Source organism: Dipodomys merriami, unplaced genomic scaffold (genome assembly GCF_024711535.1).
Source record: "Dipodomys merriami isolate MVZ:Mamm:240054 unplaced genomic scaffold, mDipMer1.0.p SCAF_70, whole genome shotgun sequence".
NCBI lineage: Eukaryota > Metazoa > Chordata > Mammalia > Rodentia > Heteromyidae > Dipodomys > Dipodomys merriami.
This window is the reverse complement of record NW_027206291.1, coordinates 235251-254953: the sequence shown is the minus strand read 5'-3', so window position 1 is coordinate 254953 and position 19703 is coordinate 235251. Positions and strand designations below refer to the sequence as shown.

Genomic DNA, 19703 nt, shown 5'->3' with positions numbered 1-19703 from the left:
GTCCTTTGCCCACTTTCAAGATTATGGCCACTGGCTAGAGAAGCAAGTTGAAGATTGTTTCCCTCTCTGTCCTCAACCCCCACGGCCTGCAGAGTGTGTGTGTGTGTGTGTGTGTGTGTGTGTGTGTGTGTGTGTGTGTGTGTGTGTGTGTGCGTGCGCGCACGCGGCGCACAAGTCTGTGGAGTTCTTGAGCTTCCCTTAGCTACTCTATTGGATCTCTGCTCTAGGACCTTTGACCCTTCCCTGGAAGTGAACCCTGCCCTTGGTCTGTCTCCCAAGGCTCTAGAGATCTTTCCCTGGAGATCCAGATTCGGCCACGTGGAGCCCACCTCTACCCTCTACTCAGCCTGTTTGCAGGCCTGTGGAAAGGAGCACACCAGGATTTGACAGGCAGGAGGTTCACGTTGGCTGTTTTCTAACATTTAGTATAATCAGAATACCAAAAAGCCATTTCCTGCCAAATATAAACTCACTTTCAGCTTTTACAACTTAATTTTTTTTTTTGAAATAGGGTCTCACTTTGTAGGCCAGGCTTGACCTTGAACCTACAATCCTTATGCCTCAGCCTCTTCAGTGCTGGAATGAAAGGCCTGCAAGGCCATGCAGGCCTGGCTACAGACTCATCTTGACTTTAGAAAGCCAGATTGCTTTCTCAAGGCAGAGGGACAGAGTTCAGTACCTTGTATCCTAAGCCAACATCTTTGGCTGATTGGACCAAAGCCGGTTGGTTATTCATAGGATGTGAATTATTGAACACCTCCCGAAGAGGAAGAGGCCCGTCTGCAATGGAACCTGTCTCCTGCGCTGTCCCCTCTGACTGTGTTTCTGGAGCCTACTCCACTGGAGTTGCCAGTCAGCACGGGGTCCATGCACTGAGTGGCACCTCTGCCTTTGTTAGGCTCCAGCGAGGCCCAGGGTGGGTGTTTTGTTTGGGCACAGCCCAGGCGCTTTTCCGGGAACCTTTCTGCCTCTGAACAGACGGCTAGAAGTGCAGGATTTCATTTGGGGAGGAAAGGGGCCGAGTGAGCAGTGACCTTTTTCCTTTGCCAGCTGAAGGTTGAGCCTGGGGAGAGGGCGGCTGTAGTTGTAGGAAGAACGAAATCGGGATCCCATCTGTGTTTCTGTCCGCCTCTCTGCTCCACCATTCATTTCCCAATCATCTCTTCCCTACTGCTTTCTAAGGCCTAAGTCGTAGCTGCCTTCGTAGCAGCCCTTACTGGAGATAGCCGCCAAGAAGATGGGGTTCCTCCTCCCCAAGGCCCATCTTTCATGTCTACAAGCTGAAGACCCGCTCCCTAGTGGGTAGCTGTCCTCAGGTTTCCCTCAGCTTTCTGATTCTTCCTGCCCTTCCTTGCCTCTCCTATCTCACTATGCTTTTGCACCTTGTCCTTCACTTTGGACCCTTCAGCCTCCAATGGCTGGGGGAACAGGTGAGAAGCTAATTCAGGTCAATTGGAGAGGGCAGAGCTAGGAAAAGAAGGACCCGGTAGGGGCGGGGCTGGGGAGGTGTGCGGCCTTGGTGAGCACCGATCTGGTGTCCAGCTTCTCCACTCCTGCTTCCCCTGGGCTGGCTTGTGGTGTTTGGGACTGCTGTAGTGCTCTTCAGCCGAGTGCTGCGACAGGAGGCTATTTTAATAAACTGTTGCCGTTTTGCGAGCCGAGCTGTGTTGCGTTGGCATCCCTCGTCACCACTAATGGAGTGTGTGTGGCTGGGTGTGGGCCGAGGGAGGCTGCTGCTGCTGCTGAGCTCGCTGGGGGTTGGGAAGAAGGGAAGGGGGCCGTGGATGTATTCCCCCCTCCCCAGCCCTCAAACCCTGTCCTGCCTGTTGGGAGCCAGACAAGGGTGGGGGGAACCCAGGGGTGTCTGTGTGGGCACTAGAGTCCCAGCCATGGAAGTGCTGCTGGTGTGGACACTACCCCCAAGCTCGCTCTTCCTTCTGTTCCCGGTGCCGAGGGCTCAGGCTCCTGGTTGGGGAGGGTGAGGGACTTCCACCGGCCCCTGTGTGCTCCGTAAAAAAAAAAAAAAAAAAAAAAAGAGCTGGATCTAGAAAAAGAGAGTGCTCGGGCCTGAAAGACTGAAACCAAAACACAGAGAGAAGGCGCAGCTGCTTCCCAAAGGCCTTCTGGGGCTCCCGCCCGCCCCCGAGCCAGGCCTTTATTTATTTATTTTTTTGGCTTAAAAAATATTCTGTCTTCCCCCATCCCAGTCTCTCCCCCCCCCCCCCGCCCACCCCGCTTCAATCCCCCCAAATTTGTTGGGTGGCTGCTGCCAAATGGACTAGTGGGAGCCTGGAATGAAAAATTCATAACTGCTGGACTTCACTTGTTCATTAGACGTGAACTTGTCGATTGGGCAAATTGTTTTTAGTCTCCAACTGCCGGGGGCTCTCCCTGCCCTCCCGGCTCCCCGGCTCCCCGGCTCCCTCCTCCCCTTGGACACAGCCATTGGCTGCGCTCCCTCATCTCTGCCAAATAGGTGGATCCTTCTTGTGCGCGCTAGCTCTCTCTCCCCCTCCCTCCCCCCTCTCCCTCCCCCTCTTTCCCTCCCTCCCTCCCTCCCGCTCTCTCTTTCTGTCTCTCTCTCTCCCTCACTCCCTCTCTCCCTCTCCCTCTCTCCTTCTCTCTCTCCCTCTCCTTTTTTTTTTAAACTGACTTGGCACACGCAAATGGATGGGGATTGAGCATGAAAGGGGAGAGAGAGAGCGAGTTTGAGAGAGAGAGAAAAGGAGCAACTAACCCCCTAATCCAACCAGCATTGGTACACACACACACACACACACACACACACACACACACACACACACACACACACACACACACACACACACACACACACACACACACACACACACCATTCCACCGACATCCTCCTTGGATCCTCGATCTCTCATTTCCCCCTCCTTCCCTCCCTCTCTCCCTCTCTCCCTCTCTCCTTCTCTGCGTTTGCCAGCAACGGTCTGCAGCCGGTCAGAACTCGTCTTCTTTCCCGGGGAATCTGCGAGCTCCCCCTTTTCCTCCTGTCGGGCGGAGGGAAGCAGCTCGAAGTTTACACCCCTGTGCCGTGCCACAGCCGAAAGCCTTTTTCTTCAGCTGCCGCTTTTTCCCTCCTGGTTTTTGTGTTTGTTTTTGTTTTTGCTGGGAGTGGGGTGTGTGTGTGTGTGTGTGTGTGTGTGTGTGTGTGTGTGTGTGTGTGTGTGTGTATGGTGTATGTAGAAGATGGTGGAAGGTGGGTTTCAATTTTTAAATTTTGCCTATTTTTGTTCTCTCTCTTTTTTCTAAACTGAAAAAGGATGCTCAGGGGGAGAGACTGAAAAAAATTTTTTTGTTGGCTTTTGTTTACCTGGCGTGTGCGGCAACCAGCTCACTCCCCTCTCCGCTTGCTAGCCCTGACCTTTCTTTCTTTTTGCTCCTTTTCAAAAAATATTAATTTCCCCCTTCTGTGCAATGGAGTGGGGGGGGCGGCAGAGGGGGAAGGGTTTGAGAATCCACCCAAGCCCAGCCTCTATTCCCCAGAACACCAATAATAACCCCCTTTAAAACATTTACCTTCCTCCCCTGCTCCTCCCCCTCCCCCTCCCCCACCGCCCCCAACTCACAACTCTGTTCAGTTCAGAATCTCAGAATCGGGCGTTGCGCTTTGCCGGGTGCGTCAGATCAATGGTAATTATTTAATTTTTTTTCCAGTTTTATTTTTGTAAACAGAAAGCAATTATTTTAAACTTCAAACAAGCCAACAAGCCAAAGAAAAAAAAAACCAACCTCATGAACCGCGTGTCCAGCCCTCTGTCACCTGAGTGGGAAAGAGGGTGAAGGGGTCTGGGGGGAGCTGGGGAAGGGGTGGCAAGATGACCCATGGATCTCTTAACCCTCACGTGGCTGAGACAACCACTGCATTTGTGCTAACAAGAAGTGTTTTTGTTCATTATCACTGTGATTAACATTATATGCGTGCCGGTAACAAAGCTGAAAATGACATATGTAGGATTTAGGTCTGATTAAAAAATGCTGGGGTGGGTGTTCCAAGGGAATCGGGAGAAAAGAAAATGAAAACAGCCTGGGAAGAGAGGACCCAGAGCTGTTTCTTCCATCGAACGCTTGCTTGTGGTTGTCATTTTCTCTTTTCTTTGGGGCAGCCAAAAATCAGCCGGTGGCGGGACAGGAGGTGAACCCCTGCATGCCCCGCGTGTGCACCCACAGGCGTCTGTGCAGATGGACGCGGTGCTGGGGTGAGCTGACCTCTCGCTCATGGCTGCAATAGAACATGGAGATGTCATGGGCGCGACAGAGATACCACCAGTGTGTGTGTGTGTGTGTGTGTGTGTGTGTGTGTGTGTGTGTGTGTGTGTGTGTGTGTGTAAGAGAGAGAGAAAGACAGAGAGAGAACGTCTGTGCGTGTGTGTGAGGGAGAGAGAGAGAGAGAGAGAGAGAGAGAGAGAGAGAGAGAGAGAGAGAGAGAGAATAGGTGTGTGGACAGGCTCCCTGTGCCTCTGTCTGGCTGCTGAGGCTGAGATGGGAGCAAGTGGCTGGAGAAGCTGGTGGTGGCTTCAAACCACACTTTTGTAGAACAATCGCAAGAGAAAATTGCTGAGGGGAGGGAGGAGGAGGAAGAAGAGGAGGAGGAGGAAGAGGAAGAGGAGGAGGAGGAGGAGGAGGAGGAGGAGGAGGAGGAGGAGGAGAAGGCGGTTTTCCTAGTGCCCCCTTTTAACGCTGCTTTTCTCTTTCTCTTTCCCCCTCACCCCGTCTTCCCCACCTCCCTGTCCTCCCTCGCCCCGCATGCTCCCGGCTTGCCGCCTGCAGGATGAGTTCCATCCGTTCATCGAGGCCCTGCTGCCTCATGTCCGCGCCTTCTCCTACACCTGGTTCAACCTGCAGGCGCGGAAGCGCAAGTACTTCAAGAAGCACGAGAAGCGGATGTCGAAGGATGAGGAGCGCGCCGTGAAGGATGAGCTTCTGGGGGAGAAGCCTGAGATCAAGCAGAAGTGGGCATCCCGGCTGCTGGCCAAGCTGCGCAAAGATATCCGGCCTGAGTTCCGTGAGGACTTTGTGCTGACCATCACGGGCAAGAAGCCCCCCTGCTGTGTGCTCTCCAACCCTGACCAGAAGGGCAAGATCCGGCGGATTGACTGCCTGCGCCAGGCCGACAAGGTGTGGCGGCTGGACCTGGTCATGGTGATTTTGTTTAAGGGGATCCCCCTGGAAAGTACTGATGGGGAGCGGCTCTACAAGTCGCCCCAGTGCTCGAACCCCGGCCTGTGCGTCCAGCCACATCACATTGGAGTCACAATCAAAGAACTGGATCTTTATCTGGCTTACTTTGTCCACACTCCGGGTAGGTCACTCGCAACCTTTTCTCCCCATTTTTATTTTACTTGTTGGCATTTGCTCTGTTATTGTTCCTCTTATTTCTGACAGCACACCATAGACCTCACTGGTAGGCTGTCCTACCAGGGCCTGCATCTCCTTCTCTGTGCCTTTCCCCCTTTGCTCTTCTTCCTCCCTTGGCCTCCTTGGCTCTTTCTGACCTTCCTCCTTGGCTTTCCTGCTTCCACCCCATCATCTGTGGAGGGAGGATTCATCCCGTTAGAAAGGCTGCGTGTAGGTCTGAGGACAGGGCCAGGATGCCACCAGAATTACCCATAGTGGTGAGAGTTTGAGACAAGCAGCAGCAACAGCCAAATGAATCGTTTCTCTTATTTTAAGTGAGTCAGAAGCAGTACTTGGGGCCAGCAGGGGAGGAGCAGGTGCTGGTTTCACCGGGTCCCAGGAAAAGCCAAGTGCATTTGGCTCAAGCCGGGTGGGCAGCAGTTGGTGGAGAGGGCGGGCGTGTGAAACCCGGCATGGGACCTGGGCTGAATAGGCAAAGAGGCAGATTTGGGGCCCGCATGCCCAGGCAGGAGTAGTTTGTCTGGGAACTGGATAGGCTGTTGGGAAGCTTGAAAATAATTTGGTTTGAGAGAGAGAGAGAGAGAGAGAGAGAGAGAGAGAGAGAGAGAGAGAGAGAGAGAGAGAGAGAGAGAGCGCACACACAAGTGAGATTGCTGAGCTCTCCTCTCACCTTCTTTTGGCACAAGTGGCCCCAGGAGGGATGTCCGCCTACCAGGCTACTGATCGGGCTGCTGACCAGTCCACTGACCAGGCACCTCTGTTGAGGGCACAGAAGCTCTCCTAGGGAGCAGGCCTGCCAGGGAGTGGCTTGCTATGGCAGAGTCTTAAACAAACAGACAAATGGACAAGGACAAACAAACCAATCCTGCAAAATCTCTCTGCTCCCTTTTGTGTCCCAAGTGCTTCCCTGGCTACTCTTCTGTTTCCACTCAGCCTGTGTTTTGGGTCAGGCTGGGTTAGGACTCTAGCCCATGCCTTTTTTTCCCCTTCCCTTCTCCTTTCCCCTTTCCCTTTTTATGATTTCTTGCCGCTTTTGTTTTCTTACAAATTGAAACAGAGATGGCTGGTTAATTTTTAGCCTCCACTCAGCTACGCCCAATTTACTGCTGCCTTTGAAACCTAAACGGGCGGCACTGTGTGATTAAGCAAGGCAGAAGTGTGTTTACATTATGCCCAACCAACTTGTAATGAGAGGGCTAGCAAACCTTCCTGTGTGCATGCGTGTTTTCCTCTCCTCCACTCCAGCGCTTTCCCTTCTCCCTCTCTGCCATGGGAGAGAATGTGGCTTCACTTCAACTCACACACACACACACACACACACACACGCACACACACACACACGCACACACACATGCGTGTGCTCTGCTCTTTCCTGTGAATATGTGGCTCTGTCTTCCTTCCTGTCCATTCACAAAAAAAAAAAAAAAAGAAAGAAAGAAAGAAAAAGAAAAGCAACTCCTGATTGCTGTGGTTACCCGTTTGGGAAGTTGGGAGAAATGACTGGCTCCAGAAGAAAAACTGGTGGGGTGTAGGGGGTGTGCTTTCAAGAACATGAGCTCTCTTACAGAGAGTCAGCACAGCCCTGAGTATATGTTGGAGAGCCCTAAGGCAGAGTAGCATTCAAGGTCTCTTTTCTTGCTCATTCTGTCTTATTCTAAGAGGTGGCTTTTGTGACTGGCTGGAAGCAATGGACACTGCCCTGTGCTCTTTTACCTCTATGGATCTTTCTATGCCTGCACTGGCCCTGTGTGACTTTCAGGATCTGTCACAAAGAAGGACAGTAACAGGTCCTTTTCTTCCTTTGTTTCTTTTCTTTTCTTTTCTTTTCTTTTCTTTTTGCCAGTCCTGGGGCTTGAACTCAGAGCCTGGGTGCTGTCCCTGAGCTTCTTTCATTTAAGGCTAGCTCTCTACCACCTGAGCCACAGCACCACTTCTGGACTTTTTTATTGAGATAAAAGTTTCATGGACTTTCCTGCCCCAGCTGGCTTTGAACTGTGATCCTCAGCTCTCAGTCTCCTGAGTAGCTAGAATTACAGGCGTGAGCCACTGGCACCCAGTTCTATGTTTCTTTTGGGGAAAGAAAGGAAGGAAACAAAAAGTCACCCCTCATTTGTGTGCACACAACAGACTTGACTGCTGTGAGGTAGGACTCAGTGTGTGTGATGAAGGAGACCATTTCCTGGCTAGCCTCCTGGGCTGACCAGGCAGGTGTCAGGGGAAGTAAGCCCCCCCCCCAGCTAATGAGATCATTTGTCCAGGAATATGAGTGAATTCATTTCCCGTCGCTTGTCCATGGCCAAGGATACCTCTGGCCAGGCTAAGGTTGAGTAGGGAATCTGAGGACGTCTTTTTGGTCATTCAGGCTCTAGTGTTGAGATAGTGTCAGATTTTTCTTACTGGCATGGCTAGGGTTTGAGTGTGCCTTTCTGAAGTAAGTGTAGGGGTAATGGTACAGCTGGGCCACCTATGGGCCTCATGGCTTGTCATTCCTTGGAGTTGGGTGGCTGGTCTTTGGGTGGCACAAAGTGACATGTCTTTCTCCATGAGCCACCTGGTATGTTAGGAAACACCTTGTCCTTACCTGAGCCACAAAATGGTGTTGGCATTCTGGCAACACCCCATCTAAGCCTGTGTCCCCCAGGCACACTTAACAGAGCCAGCAGTGTAGTTCAGTTTGGGCCAGGGCCAGGTCCCCACTCAGGTGAGAGCTCCCTTAAAACCTGATGAGTGGCAGAGGAGCCAGTCTGGGCTGAACCTGAACTGGTGATGCTGGTTTTGACAACAGTCAGCCTGACTTGCTGGGGAGTGGGGAGATGTGGCTTCACCACGGTGCCACTGTCACACTGGGCCCTCATGAGCCCTGCCTTGTGGTACCCCAGAGAATGCACTTGAGAGGAAACAAGGGACGTAAGGGTGGCACATGCACGAGAATGTTCAGCCCAAGAGCCTACCAGAGGGCTGCTTTCTGCAGGGGCCTCTCTTTGTAGCATCTGTCCGCACAGGGGAGGTTGAGGCAGGTGCTGGTGATGTTCTTTCATCCAAAAGGAGTGTCTTGGAGCAGGGTGAGGGGCAAGAGACCTCTGCTTAAAGAGGGCCGGCAGAGCAGGGTCAGAAAGCCGAGCTAGACTATCTCCAAAATGCTTGCATCAGCTCTCTCAAGGGGGGATTGGTGCCACTAGCTCTTCCCTGATTCCTAGGCCCTCAGTCTTGGCAAAGAAGGAAAACCAGAATGTTTTGGACAATACTAAAATGGCTGGCAGAATGGAACTGCCAGCTTCTCTCCGTCAAGTCCTTCCAGTGGGCCGCTGTGGAAGCGGTCTGAGTTTTCAGGAGGTGGCCTTTTCCTTTATCCAGGCTCCTTCACCAGGAGCTTCAGATGTCATTGGAGACCCGTCCTGCCCCCTCACGGTCACCAGTGCCAGCAGCCACTGGAGTCAGAATCAGGGCCAGCTCTGGGCTTTTAGAAGGAGATCCAGGTCAGAGCCGTCATCTCTACAGAGAACAACTATTGAAAAACTGAATTTAGCATTGTTATTGCACCCAAGAAAACTCAGTGATTTCCCTCCCTCCCTTCTCCCCTTCCTTACTTTCTCTCTCCCACTTTCTTTCATGCTGTACCGGAGTTTGAACTCAGGGCCTTGAGTTGACAATAGGCTTTCTTGAGGCCTGCATGCCTCCTGTCTAGTGTGTAGATAAAGGGTTTTGAGGACTTTATCTGGCTTTTAAACCTTGGTATCTATCTCAGCCTCCTGAGCCACGGGTGCCTGTCTTTCTTCACTATTGTGTATAACTAGTTCATGTTCTTGTCTTCCCAACAAGCATCACGATTTCGTTCTAGTTTGTCTGAATTGGGACCTAGCTAAGGCTGATCATGAATTGCCATGGTTGGTCCATTTCTAAGTGGTCATTGTCTTTTTTTTCTTTTTTTTTTTTTGCCAGTCATGGGGCTTGAACTCAGGGCTTAGGCGCTGTCCCCGAGCACTTTCACTCAAGGGTAGCGCTCTATTCTGGGTGGGCTGGCTTTGAACGATCCTCATATCTCAGCCTCCTGAGTAGCTAGGATGACAAGTGTGAGCCCCTGTTACCCAGCTACACTGTTGTTTTTATAGTCCTCTTTCCTCTCCCCCGGTCTTGATTTCTTTTCTGGCAGTTTTTTATATTGTTGACAGAACCGAGTCATTTGTCATGTCTGGTTTCCCGTGCAGCCTCTGTAGGCGGTGCTGCCCTGGGTGGGTCAGTGGCTTCTCTAGCAGGACCTTGGCCTGCCACCTCCCTCTGTTCCTGGCCTCACCTGTGGCAGGAGACGAGTTACCCATCTCAGTAAGTTCACGGAGTGTGTTTCGAGCTTCCCACTCAACACAGCACTCAGCATGAATCCATTCCTTATCCGTGATCTTCTCAAGGATGGAAAGAATCACTGTGCCATGTCTTCCCAGCTTAGGGGTAGCAAGTGTCCCCCAAGCCATTGCTTGTCTGAGGGCTCTAGTTTGATGTACGGGAGGGGCCTCTGGTAGCTTGAACAACCCTGCCACCCTTTACCATGGCATCCATGCCCTCCTATCTCAAGGCACAGAAATAAATGCCACTGGTCTGTGTCTTGGAGGCAGCGCCATCTGGTGCTAGGGCTGGCAAAGACCACAGGGCCTAGGAACTCACTTAGAACAGTAACAAAATATATGGATTGTCTTTTAACCCAGCAGAGGGTCCCCCTTAGAGTATTGACACGCAATGTCACCATGGTGCAGTCAGCTTTGGTGGCTGTAACATCCTTGTGTGTTGTCTAGGTTAAGGAAGACTTCGAGCAGTGGAGCCAGCTCATAGGTCAAACACTGGCACACTGCAGACCAGCAATGGATGGCAGTGGCTATGGTTAGTATGGTTAGGATTTTCCAGCACATCTCCCTTCCCCTCTACTTGTTGATCTGCTTTCTGACTTAAGGAAGAGCCCGTGTTTCTCTGTAACACTGCAGCCTTTCGCCCAAAGGCAAATCAATGCCTCCTTCCACATATCTCCAGAAAGCCTTTCTCTAGTCCCACCTGCCTCTGCTTTGACATAGTTCCTAGTGTCCCTGCCATTCTTACCACCCTCTGAGGCCCAACTGGTTTGTCCTAAACCCTCTTGTGTGTGTGTGTGTGCGTGCGTGCGCGCAAGGCTTTTACAGCTTTTAAACCTTGCTCTCCCTATGTCAACCTCCTGGACTTAGCTACTGGGTTTTGAATCCAGGGCCTGGGCACTGTCCCTTAGCTTTTTCATTCAGGGCTAGTACTCTACTACTTGATCTACAACTCAGCTTCCAGCTTTTTGGTGGTTAACTGGAGATAAGGGTCTCACCGACTTTGCTGCCTGGGCTGACTTTGAACCTCGATCCTCAAGTCTCAACCTCCTGAGTAGCTAGGATTACAGGCCACCAGAGTCTGATTTATCCTATTTCCTCTTACACTGGAGTATTTAGAATTGAACTCAGAAACTCCAGGCATGGGGCTGGGAAGGTGGCTCAGTGGTAGAGTGCTTGCCTTGCATGCATGAGGCCCTGGGTTCGATTCCTCAGCACCACATAAGCAAAAAGAAAAAAGCCGGAAGTTGCTCTGTGGCTCCAGTGGTAGAGCGCTAGCCTTGAGCTGAAGAGCTGAGGGACAGTGCCCAGGCCCAGAGTTCAGGTCCCATGACCGGACCCCCCAAAAAAAGAAATTCCAGGCATGGTCCGATCCCGGCCAATCAGGACAACACCATAGTTTTCTGGGCCTTCCTGCAACATCATGTGCTGGGCTTAGGGATATTTGAAAATGCAGAGCTCCTTGTTCCCGATTACTAGGAACTGTAGCATAGTAACAGCTAGCGTAATAAATCAAGCACAGTGCCTACATGCAAGGCCTTTGCTCTGGATTGTCTCTGTCTCTGTCTGTCTGTCTCTCTTTTAGCAAGAATTTATTTAGTATAACAGAATAAAGTAGAGAGAAGCATGGGAGGAAAGTGAGAAACATTTCCTGCTCCCCATGTAGGAAATGGGAGTAAAAGACTCCCTTCTGTGTCTCTTAATGGGACTTGGGGTGCTTACTTGTGTTTGGCATGGGAGGATAAGGAGGCTCAGGCCAGCCTCTTTTGGGGTATCCCTGATCTAAAGCTTGAACTTGTTCTCAGACCCTTGTTTTCAGACCATCTGTTCCCATGCCCTTTGTCCATAGCCCTGTCCACCTATCCAGTCAGCATTGCTGCTGCCTCCAGAGCACAGGGATCAGTGGTGGCTGAGTTTGAAGTTGAGGCATAGGAGAAAGAAAACCAGCCCTGTTTGAGCTTCAGCCATCAGCATGGACTGTGAGCAAGCCAGAATGGGCTGGACAGCCAAGCCCATAATTACAGGCATGGCGACCAGCTGCGTTCCCATCGCCAACCCAGAGGAAATGGACCACTCTACAGCAAGAGGGCCCAGGGGCCATACACACAGAGGGACTTCCTGAGGACTTGGTTTACTTTTTGGCATTGCCAAAGGATGGAAGAATTTCCTTTATTCGTGAAATGCTTGCTGGGAGCAAGATCCCTGCCCAGGAGTTTGTAGATCTCCAAGAATGAATCTCTCTTGTATGGTAAATGCCTGGGTACACCTTCTAGAAAGCTCCAAGGTGTAGACATGAGCCTACAGTGATCTATGCTGAAGGAAGGCAAGTCCTGAAGAGCATCTTTGGGGGCATCTTCGCTCTCAGATTTAGGAAGAGGATCAGAGCCCTTCCTGCCCACCCTCTAGTGTTGCAGAGCCAGGGGCAGAGGAGGAGCTGGCCAGGTGAGCAGCAAGGCCAGCGCCAGGCTCTTTCTCCAATCTGGTATCCTGTGGCAGCTGGGCACAAGGGACAGCTAGTGTCCCCCTTTTTGCCTGCAGAAGGTATCTGCCTCCCCACCCCTCTTTTTCTCTGCCCCATCAGTCCCGTGTCCACCCCCACCCCCCCCACCCCCCACCCCCGTCTCAGGAGCTGCCACGCTTCAGTTATTTTATCCTTCAGTGTCCGATTCAGAAGTCTTTTCAAAGGCCCCAGCCGTGTCAGCGCGGTGCTCACACAAAAGGCCTCTTTGATTTCTTGTTTGTTTTCATTTGCCAGTGGAGGGGGAGGGGGCAGGAGAGAAAGAGCTTCTGGGTTTTAAAATTTTTATTTGGGTTGCTTCATTCTCAGAGGAGCCTGCTCCCTGGAATTACTTTCTGTGTTGGGGGTATACGGGTGGGAGGGAGGGGCACCGAGTTTAGGACACAGTTGTTGATGAACCCTGCTGTTCTCGTGTGCTTAGGCCCAAGGGTAGGAAGCTCAGATTGGGGCCTGCTGCCAGGGAAGAGGAAGGTCAGAAGGCCTGCTGCAGATCTACGGGATGTGACCTATTGGCAGTGTCTGCAGAGTTCTCCGTGGCTGTGGATTCGAGTGGTCCTGAATTATGAATCTTAACTTTGCCATTTCCCCTTCTGGCTCCCAGATTCCACCACTTCCTCTTCAGTTGAATGGGAAGAAGGTGGGGGTCCTGTAGCACACATATCTCTCAGGATTTCTCCATGCTTCAGAATCTAGGCCGGAACTTCCCACTCCCCATTGGGGAGAGGAGTGGAGGGCTAGGTCTATCCAGCGGCCAGGCATCTTCCTGGGAATGGTGCCCAGATACCAGGCCCACTGCTTGTGTAGGCTCGGGGCAGATTGACATCCCTGAGGCCCTGTGAGCCGAGTTTTGAGGCTAAAAAGAGATGGAGGGTCATCCTTACCCAAGGTTGGGGACGGGAGATACCCAGGCCAGTTCCTGTCAGCTGTACCCAAAAGCCATGTGAGTACTTCTTGGCACCCCAGTGAGAAGGGCTAGGGTGCTTCCTGTGATTGTTGGGGCTTGGGAAGGGTGCAGAGGAGACTGAGGCTCGGGCAGGTGGTCCTGGGCATTAGCAGCATGGATGAATTCCCACTGGGTGAGGGGGGGCTCTGCAGGGCCTGCTTGGCAGACGGGAGGAGGAGGCTGGGGGGCTGAGAGATAGATAAATATAGCTGATGGCATTTCTGATGATAGGTTTTTCTTGGCACTGAGGGCACCGTGGAAAACAGCACGACAAACGCCGGGCCCTGCAGGCCGCCGTCGCCATTTTAAGCATATCTGAGCCGAAGGTTTGTTGGCATTAGAACAGGGTCCCAGAAGGCAGAGAGACTGGGGTAGGGAGATTTGGCTGGACGATGCTTTGTTGTTGCCCCCTCCCACTGCCCGGGCCCCACATGCCTGGGTTCTTTACTTTGTCTAGGTGGATACTAATACCTAATTTGCTAGCTGCTCTGAGGATTTTAAGAAGTATATATATTTTGGGATTGCCCTTTGTGGGTTTGTCTCCTAAATGACTTGTCCCTCCACCAGCTGCCATAGCTCATCAGTGGGGGACACTCTGGCTCTTTTTCCCCATTTTTGATGTCTTAGTGGTGACATGGCATACTGCTGCCACCCTAGGGTCAAGGCCTTCATTTATTAGTCCTTCGAGGACATCTAGAAACTTCAGTCTACCCCTGTTGCCAGAGGAAGGAGACAGCCCCTCCTACACTTCCCTATTTCCATCGAAATCCCTCCATGGATTCTAGTTTTAAATCAGTGCCCCTGACTGGGTGTGTGTGGACTCAGGTGATGCATACAGGGGTCGCTGTATGGAGTGAGGAACAAGCAAGTCAAACCTAGAGACCAGGGAGGTTTCTGGAAGACAGCCTGCCTACCTGGCACCTTGACCTACACAAGTAAGGTTTGCAGACCCTAGAAAGATAGTAAGGACTTAGCTTGTTTTTGTCAGCTGACCAAGCCCTTTCAGCCTGCTGGAGCGGACTTCCTCTTCACGATGGTGCGACAAGTGTTATTATATCTGCCCTACAAAGAGAGGACTCCAGACAGAGATGTCTGTGAGGGACTCAGGTCACTGGATGAGTTTTCCCACAGGTCATCAACCTGGAACCTGGGCTCTTTAGCACCTGAGCCGAAAGACCTCAAAGCTCCTTCAACTTGCCTTGGCTACTGGCCTTGATAGAGTCTCAGAAGAGAATGCTTAGAGGGTCTCTGCAGGAGCCAGTTCATGCCCGTGGTCCCCTTACTCTCTAGGAGGAGCCAGAGCTCAGATTGTGACTCATCTCAAGGGCTCTCCCAGCTACTGAGCACCTGGCCCTGTCACCGGGCGCAGTGGCCTCCTCCCTCCCAGCTGTGGGCTGTAGCTCCCTGCCTCTGCCCTGGAGAGGGAGCAGGAGCACAGGCAGGCAGGGGCCAATGGTGACCAGGCTGTCTGGCCAGCTGGGCTTTGCGTCACGGCCTGCTGGAGAGGCTGCTGGCCTGCCCTGCACAGGTAGAATGTGCAGAAAGTCCAGGCTCAGGGCCAGGCAGGCAGGATTTTGGATTCCTGATCCTTGCACCGCCACACCCTTTTCCTGGGAGTCTACTGGGAATCTTAGTTTAAAATAAAAATGAATTATCCAACTTAACCAGATGATTGCTGGAAGTTTGTTAATCTGTAAGTCACCTCTCCTTCTTTTGTCTGCAGTGCTAGGAGTAGAACCGAGACCCCTGCACATAGCTAGGCAAGAGTTGTACAACTGACCTACACCCCCAGCCCTTTATCCCTTTCTTGAAGTTTGAGAATTCCAAGACTACACATAAAAGCTCATTCAGCATGCTGAGGTCTGCATCCTGAGACAGGGTGACCACAGCTGGAGATTTCCCTCTGCTTCTGCCATAAGACAGGGCCTCTCAGAAATTAGCTCTCCTAGAGTAGGGTTTCCAGCTATGGACACTTGGCATTTGGGCCGGGTTATTCTGTGTCATGCAGGACCATACTGGTCACCGTAGGGGGTGAGCTGCATTGTTGGCTTTGACCCTCAATGCCAGTCACAGCCCATTTCCTCAGGTGTTTAAAAAAAAAATCTCCATGCAGTTCCTAGAGTCTCCTGGGGTCAAATCACTCCCAGCTGAGAACCTGTGACCTGGAAGAAAGGTATTCAGATCGAATGTCACCTGCCATTACCTCTGGCCTCTCCTCCAGTTCAGGCCCTTCTTTACCTGTCTAGTGTGGACATTGCAGCACTGAGCCCTGGTGATTTTCTGTGTGCCCTATGCTGTTTTCCCTTATGCACAGCATACTTCTGGGCGAATAAGTCTGGGGCTTGGTCTCCAGCCTGTGTTCCCTGTCTTTCCCTACTCCCATGGGAATCCTGAGCCTGTCTCCCCAGGTGCTGATCTAGGGACTGGGTTAGGGGATCTTCAGCTGGGCTGACCCAGGGCTGTATGGTGAGCCCGCCCATCCCAGAATCTCCTTCCTGCATGGATTCAGACACCACAGCGGCCACAACAGGGTCTTAGCAGGACTCTTTTTTAACCCTGTATTTGATTTTTTTTTTTATTACAGTAGCAAAACATTCTGTGAAAATTTCAACAATAGAGAAGTGTCAGAATCAGCCTACCCAAAGCATCCTCCTGAGCCCGAGCCTGAGAACCTCACTCACAGATCCCTGTCAGTGCGTTTCTTTCTTTCTTTCTTTTTTTTTTTTTTGCATCAATTCATATATCAAGTAACTTTTAAATATAGAGAGATCTATTTTAAGAGCAGACAGTATGTTTGGGCTAATTGAATTGGCTCCGTTGAGTCCCACTGCAGCCTTAACTTTTCCCACTCCCTGCTTTTGTACCCATGGCCCATTGTTCCAGGCATCTGGCCTCTGGGCCAGCTTCTCAGGTATTTCCTAGAGGGTGAGGGTGGGCATTCAGCATGTGAAGCAGACCCTCACCAATGGTCCAGGAGGCTTCCTGTCTTTGAATGGAAGAACGAATGGTTTAGGCGTCCGTCACTTCCAGGAGTGAGTCCATCAAATCTTTGTTTCATGCATAAAGATGAGTGAGAGATGCCGAGAGGCCAAGGGTGGAGCTGAGGAAATGAGAAACCGGACAAGACCTGAAGAAAGAATACAGAGAGGGCGTTGCAGCTGGTCTACCGGTCTGGGTACGGCTGCCCGCTGACAGACTGGCAGAGGAGAGACAGAGACAGCAGGAGCCTGGAGTAGGGTGACACCTGGTGACTTGCCTGGACTGGGCGGAGTCATGTGGAGAGATCAGAAGATCCCTGGAGGCGACCTGTAAGGAGGCCGGCCAGTGCAGCCCTTGGGGAGTGTGTCCTCATTATGCCTGAAGATTATATCCCCATTAGTGCATAATTATTATATAATGGGCGTTATTGCATAATGGCAGTTATATAACAGGTGGCCCAGAATACAGACAGGGGGTGTAATAAGTGTATATCCTCTGCCTATAAATAGCCACCAGCCCCACACTGAATATGTGGTCACACCAGAGCCACCTTATAAATACCCGTGCTGGGCTATAAATTTCTGAGCAGTGACGTCAGCAGGCATGGTACCTAGTTAGGGGGTGGTAGGAGGGACCTGTGGTCCCACCCAGGCATAGGACATCATTGTCGCCTTGGTAACAGGATTGCTGGGGGTACCCAGTGAAGAGAAGTCTTCAAAAGGAGGAGGCAAGTGGGTCGAAGGCTTGGGTGGGGGAAAGGTGGGTGTTGAGTCTGGGACTGATCTTGAAGTCAGGGGATGAGACGTGCCATCTGCCCTTGGGTGTTACCCCAATCAGCAACCAGGCAGCGGGCTCCATTTCTTCTCATCTGCCCCCCTAGAGAATCTGGTATTCCCTTCCCTGTAGCAGGTTCGGGCTGGCTTTGGTCACAGTTCCGAGAGAAAAGGGGAGCCATATGGTTACCCCTGTCTTTTTGTTGCCTTGGGGCCTCTTGCTGAAAGGGGGTTGAACATGGACAGACCCAAGCTCTGGGTTCTGGCCATGTCTTCCTCAGGGTGTGGCTGCTTCCCCAACGAGGTTTTAAGCCAATTTCAGCCTTAGTAACAACAAATACGTGAGTAATTTGCTGCTGGCCTCAGTAGGGCTCATGGCAGTAATGGCACAGTGGGGGAGGGGAGGTGCTGGGAGGAGGAGGGAGGGGAAAAAGGACAGTATTGTGGCCCAGGAGAAGCCTTGTGGGTGGGCCATCTTTTAGGTGTAGGAGAGGCATTTGTCTGTGAGGTGGCACAGAGCTGATCCTCATATCCCCAGCCCTGGCTATGGGGAGGAGGTTTCCTTTGTTGGCAGGTAGAGGTTGGCATTAGTTTGGAAGAAGCAGAAGCAAGGATGCCATGCCCATCCACCTTTGCCAGGATTTCCAACTTGGGTCCTTTTTAGCCAGGGTGATTTTGCTCTTCTGTGGACATCTAGTGGGGCAGTTTCCCACATTGGCAGTGTAGAGAGGCCAAGAAGACTTGCCTTGGAGGGAGATTTGCCAGACCTAGCCCTGCACTTTTCTCAGGATACCCCAAGTCTCTGTTGGCTGAGTAGGCTGCCCGGCTACCCCTCCAAATTTCTTGGGGCTTTTCAAAATTTTTCCATGATTATGTGTAGGATTCTATTCTGCAGCCTGGAGATCTTCACTAGGAGAATCATAGGCTTCACTCCCCTCCCCCCACCTTTAATACTTGAGATTGAACCCTATTGTCTTCCATGCCAGGCTAGGGTTCCACCACTGAGCTAAACCCTCTCTGTGTAATTTCCCATCTTGAAGACAGTGTGGAGGGAATGTCCTGCTGGGAAGCAGGGCCCTCCTGTGGATTGTCCTGTTCCTGTACAAGAGAGGGAGGGAAAAAATGAAGGAAGAAAGAAAGGGAAAAAAATAGCCAAACAGCTACCCGTGACTTCCGGCCCAAGTTTCCAGAAGACAAAAGCTGTGCCCTCCCTCGCCTTCCAGAGCACTCGTGGTGTGCACACACACGGCCCGCTGTGGCTGCATTGAACGTCCCCATCCCAGGGTGAAGATTCATTTCCATAAAAGCCAGATTTCCCAGACCCTGTAGCCAACACTAGTCGTACCCCTCAAAGAGGCTTCACAGATGAAACAGTCGAGTTGGCAGCATAGGAGAGCTGAGCCTTTCTCTGGCACATGGGGTTTAGAGATCTGGTTCTGAGCTCCGTGACGTCATCTGTAGAAGAGTCTGTTGCCCAGTGAACATGAAGTGCGATCACAAGTGTCGAGCAAACATGGTATCTTTCACCTGGTTTCATGTGTGTTTAGTTCGCTACCTGGCTGCAGCTGACTTGGCTCCTCATTCTCCGAGCACATGTGCAGCATGGCCAACTGGGTCATGGTTTCTGCTGGCCTCAGCCGGGGCCCACGGATAATGGCCAGGGTGGTGGTGTGCACTATTCTGGCTTGCAGAGCAGGGGAAGGGAGAACCAGCTGGGCCTCTGGGTGTCAAGCCTGACTTTTGAGTTTGGACTAGGGGTGGAGACAGCTAACGATCAGGGATGAGGAGTCAGAACACAAGGCTCGGCATGCAGGGTCCTGCCTGTGGGGCCAAAGGGAACTCTGTGGGGAGTGGTGCTGGCTTTGAGCACAAAAGCCATTGCTCTGTGGAACTCTAATCCTCAGGATATTACCAGCCTGAGAGATAGGACCAAGGAAGAGGCCTCTGCCCTGAGGATGGGCCAGATTTCTCTCACTTATTTATGGTATCATGCTGTAGAAAGTGGGCCCAGCACACAGATCTCTGGGCACGGTTTCAAATACATGCATTTCTTTTAAATTAAACACCACACACACATTTGCTGCTCTCCCCACCCGCTCTGGCTCGCGCATCCTCGCGTGCGGGCCGCGCGCACACACAGTCTGTTCAAGCCGTGCGGCTGCCCAGGAGTGTTCCTGGCCACGTGGGACAGTAGCTGAGGATGATGATACCAAAGCCACTGTCTAATATTAGATTTCGTAACTCCGAGATTCATTAATATAATGACTTAGATACCAGCCTAGCTTGGCAAGACCTCTGAATTGTGCTGCTCTCCAACAAAGCGCTCTCTGGCTGCTGGCATGTCCCTGGTGGGCTTGAGCCCTACTCCCTTGTGTGGGGACAACAGGCAGAAGACATTCAGTGGCAGCCTCCATAGACCCTCCCTGGGCGAGGCTGACGTTCCTATTGCAGCCTCTCCTGCCTTGTGTCACCTTTCGAGTGCTGGCTGCAGGAGCGAGCGCGCTCTGGGTGGGCCCGTTTCTCTGCCATGGCCCCAGCTCCCGCTAGGTCCCTTGGCCAGGTTATTTTGCCCCTCTGTGACACTTTGCATGTCATCGCAAAGGTTTTGGAATCTGGGATCTGGGACTCAATTTTATCGGCCTTCACATCTGCCTCTTGTGTACCCTCCCCCCCCTCCCATGTAGTTTTCTCTGTGTCTGTAAACTCGTTTTGAACAGTGAATCACCTTCAGATGGGGAGCAGCTGACATTGTCCTTAAGAGCCAACACGAA

General features: G+C 51.9%; 1 protein-coding gene across 7 annotated transcripts in view; it reads left to right on the top strand.

The window, feature by feature from the left end:
• LOC138817648 (nuclear factor 1 X-type) overlaps positions 1–19703 on the top strand; it is a 92797-nt gene that overhangs the window by 25072 nt on the left and 48022 nt on the right. For 5 of the 7 annotated variants that reach the window (XM_070008155.1, XM_070008153.1, XM_070008150.1 and 2 more), the window contains exon 2: positions 4798–5329. In XM_070008155.1, coding sequence (XP_069864256.1) covers positions 4798–5329 — 532 coding nt within the window. Of the gene's footprint in view, positions 1–2870; positions 3661–4141; positions 4227–4797; positions 5330–19703 lie in introns of those variants that run through there. The other 2 variants (XM_070008151.1, XM_070008154.1) reach the window with 2 other exon arrangements.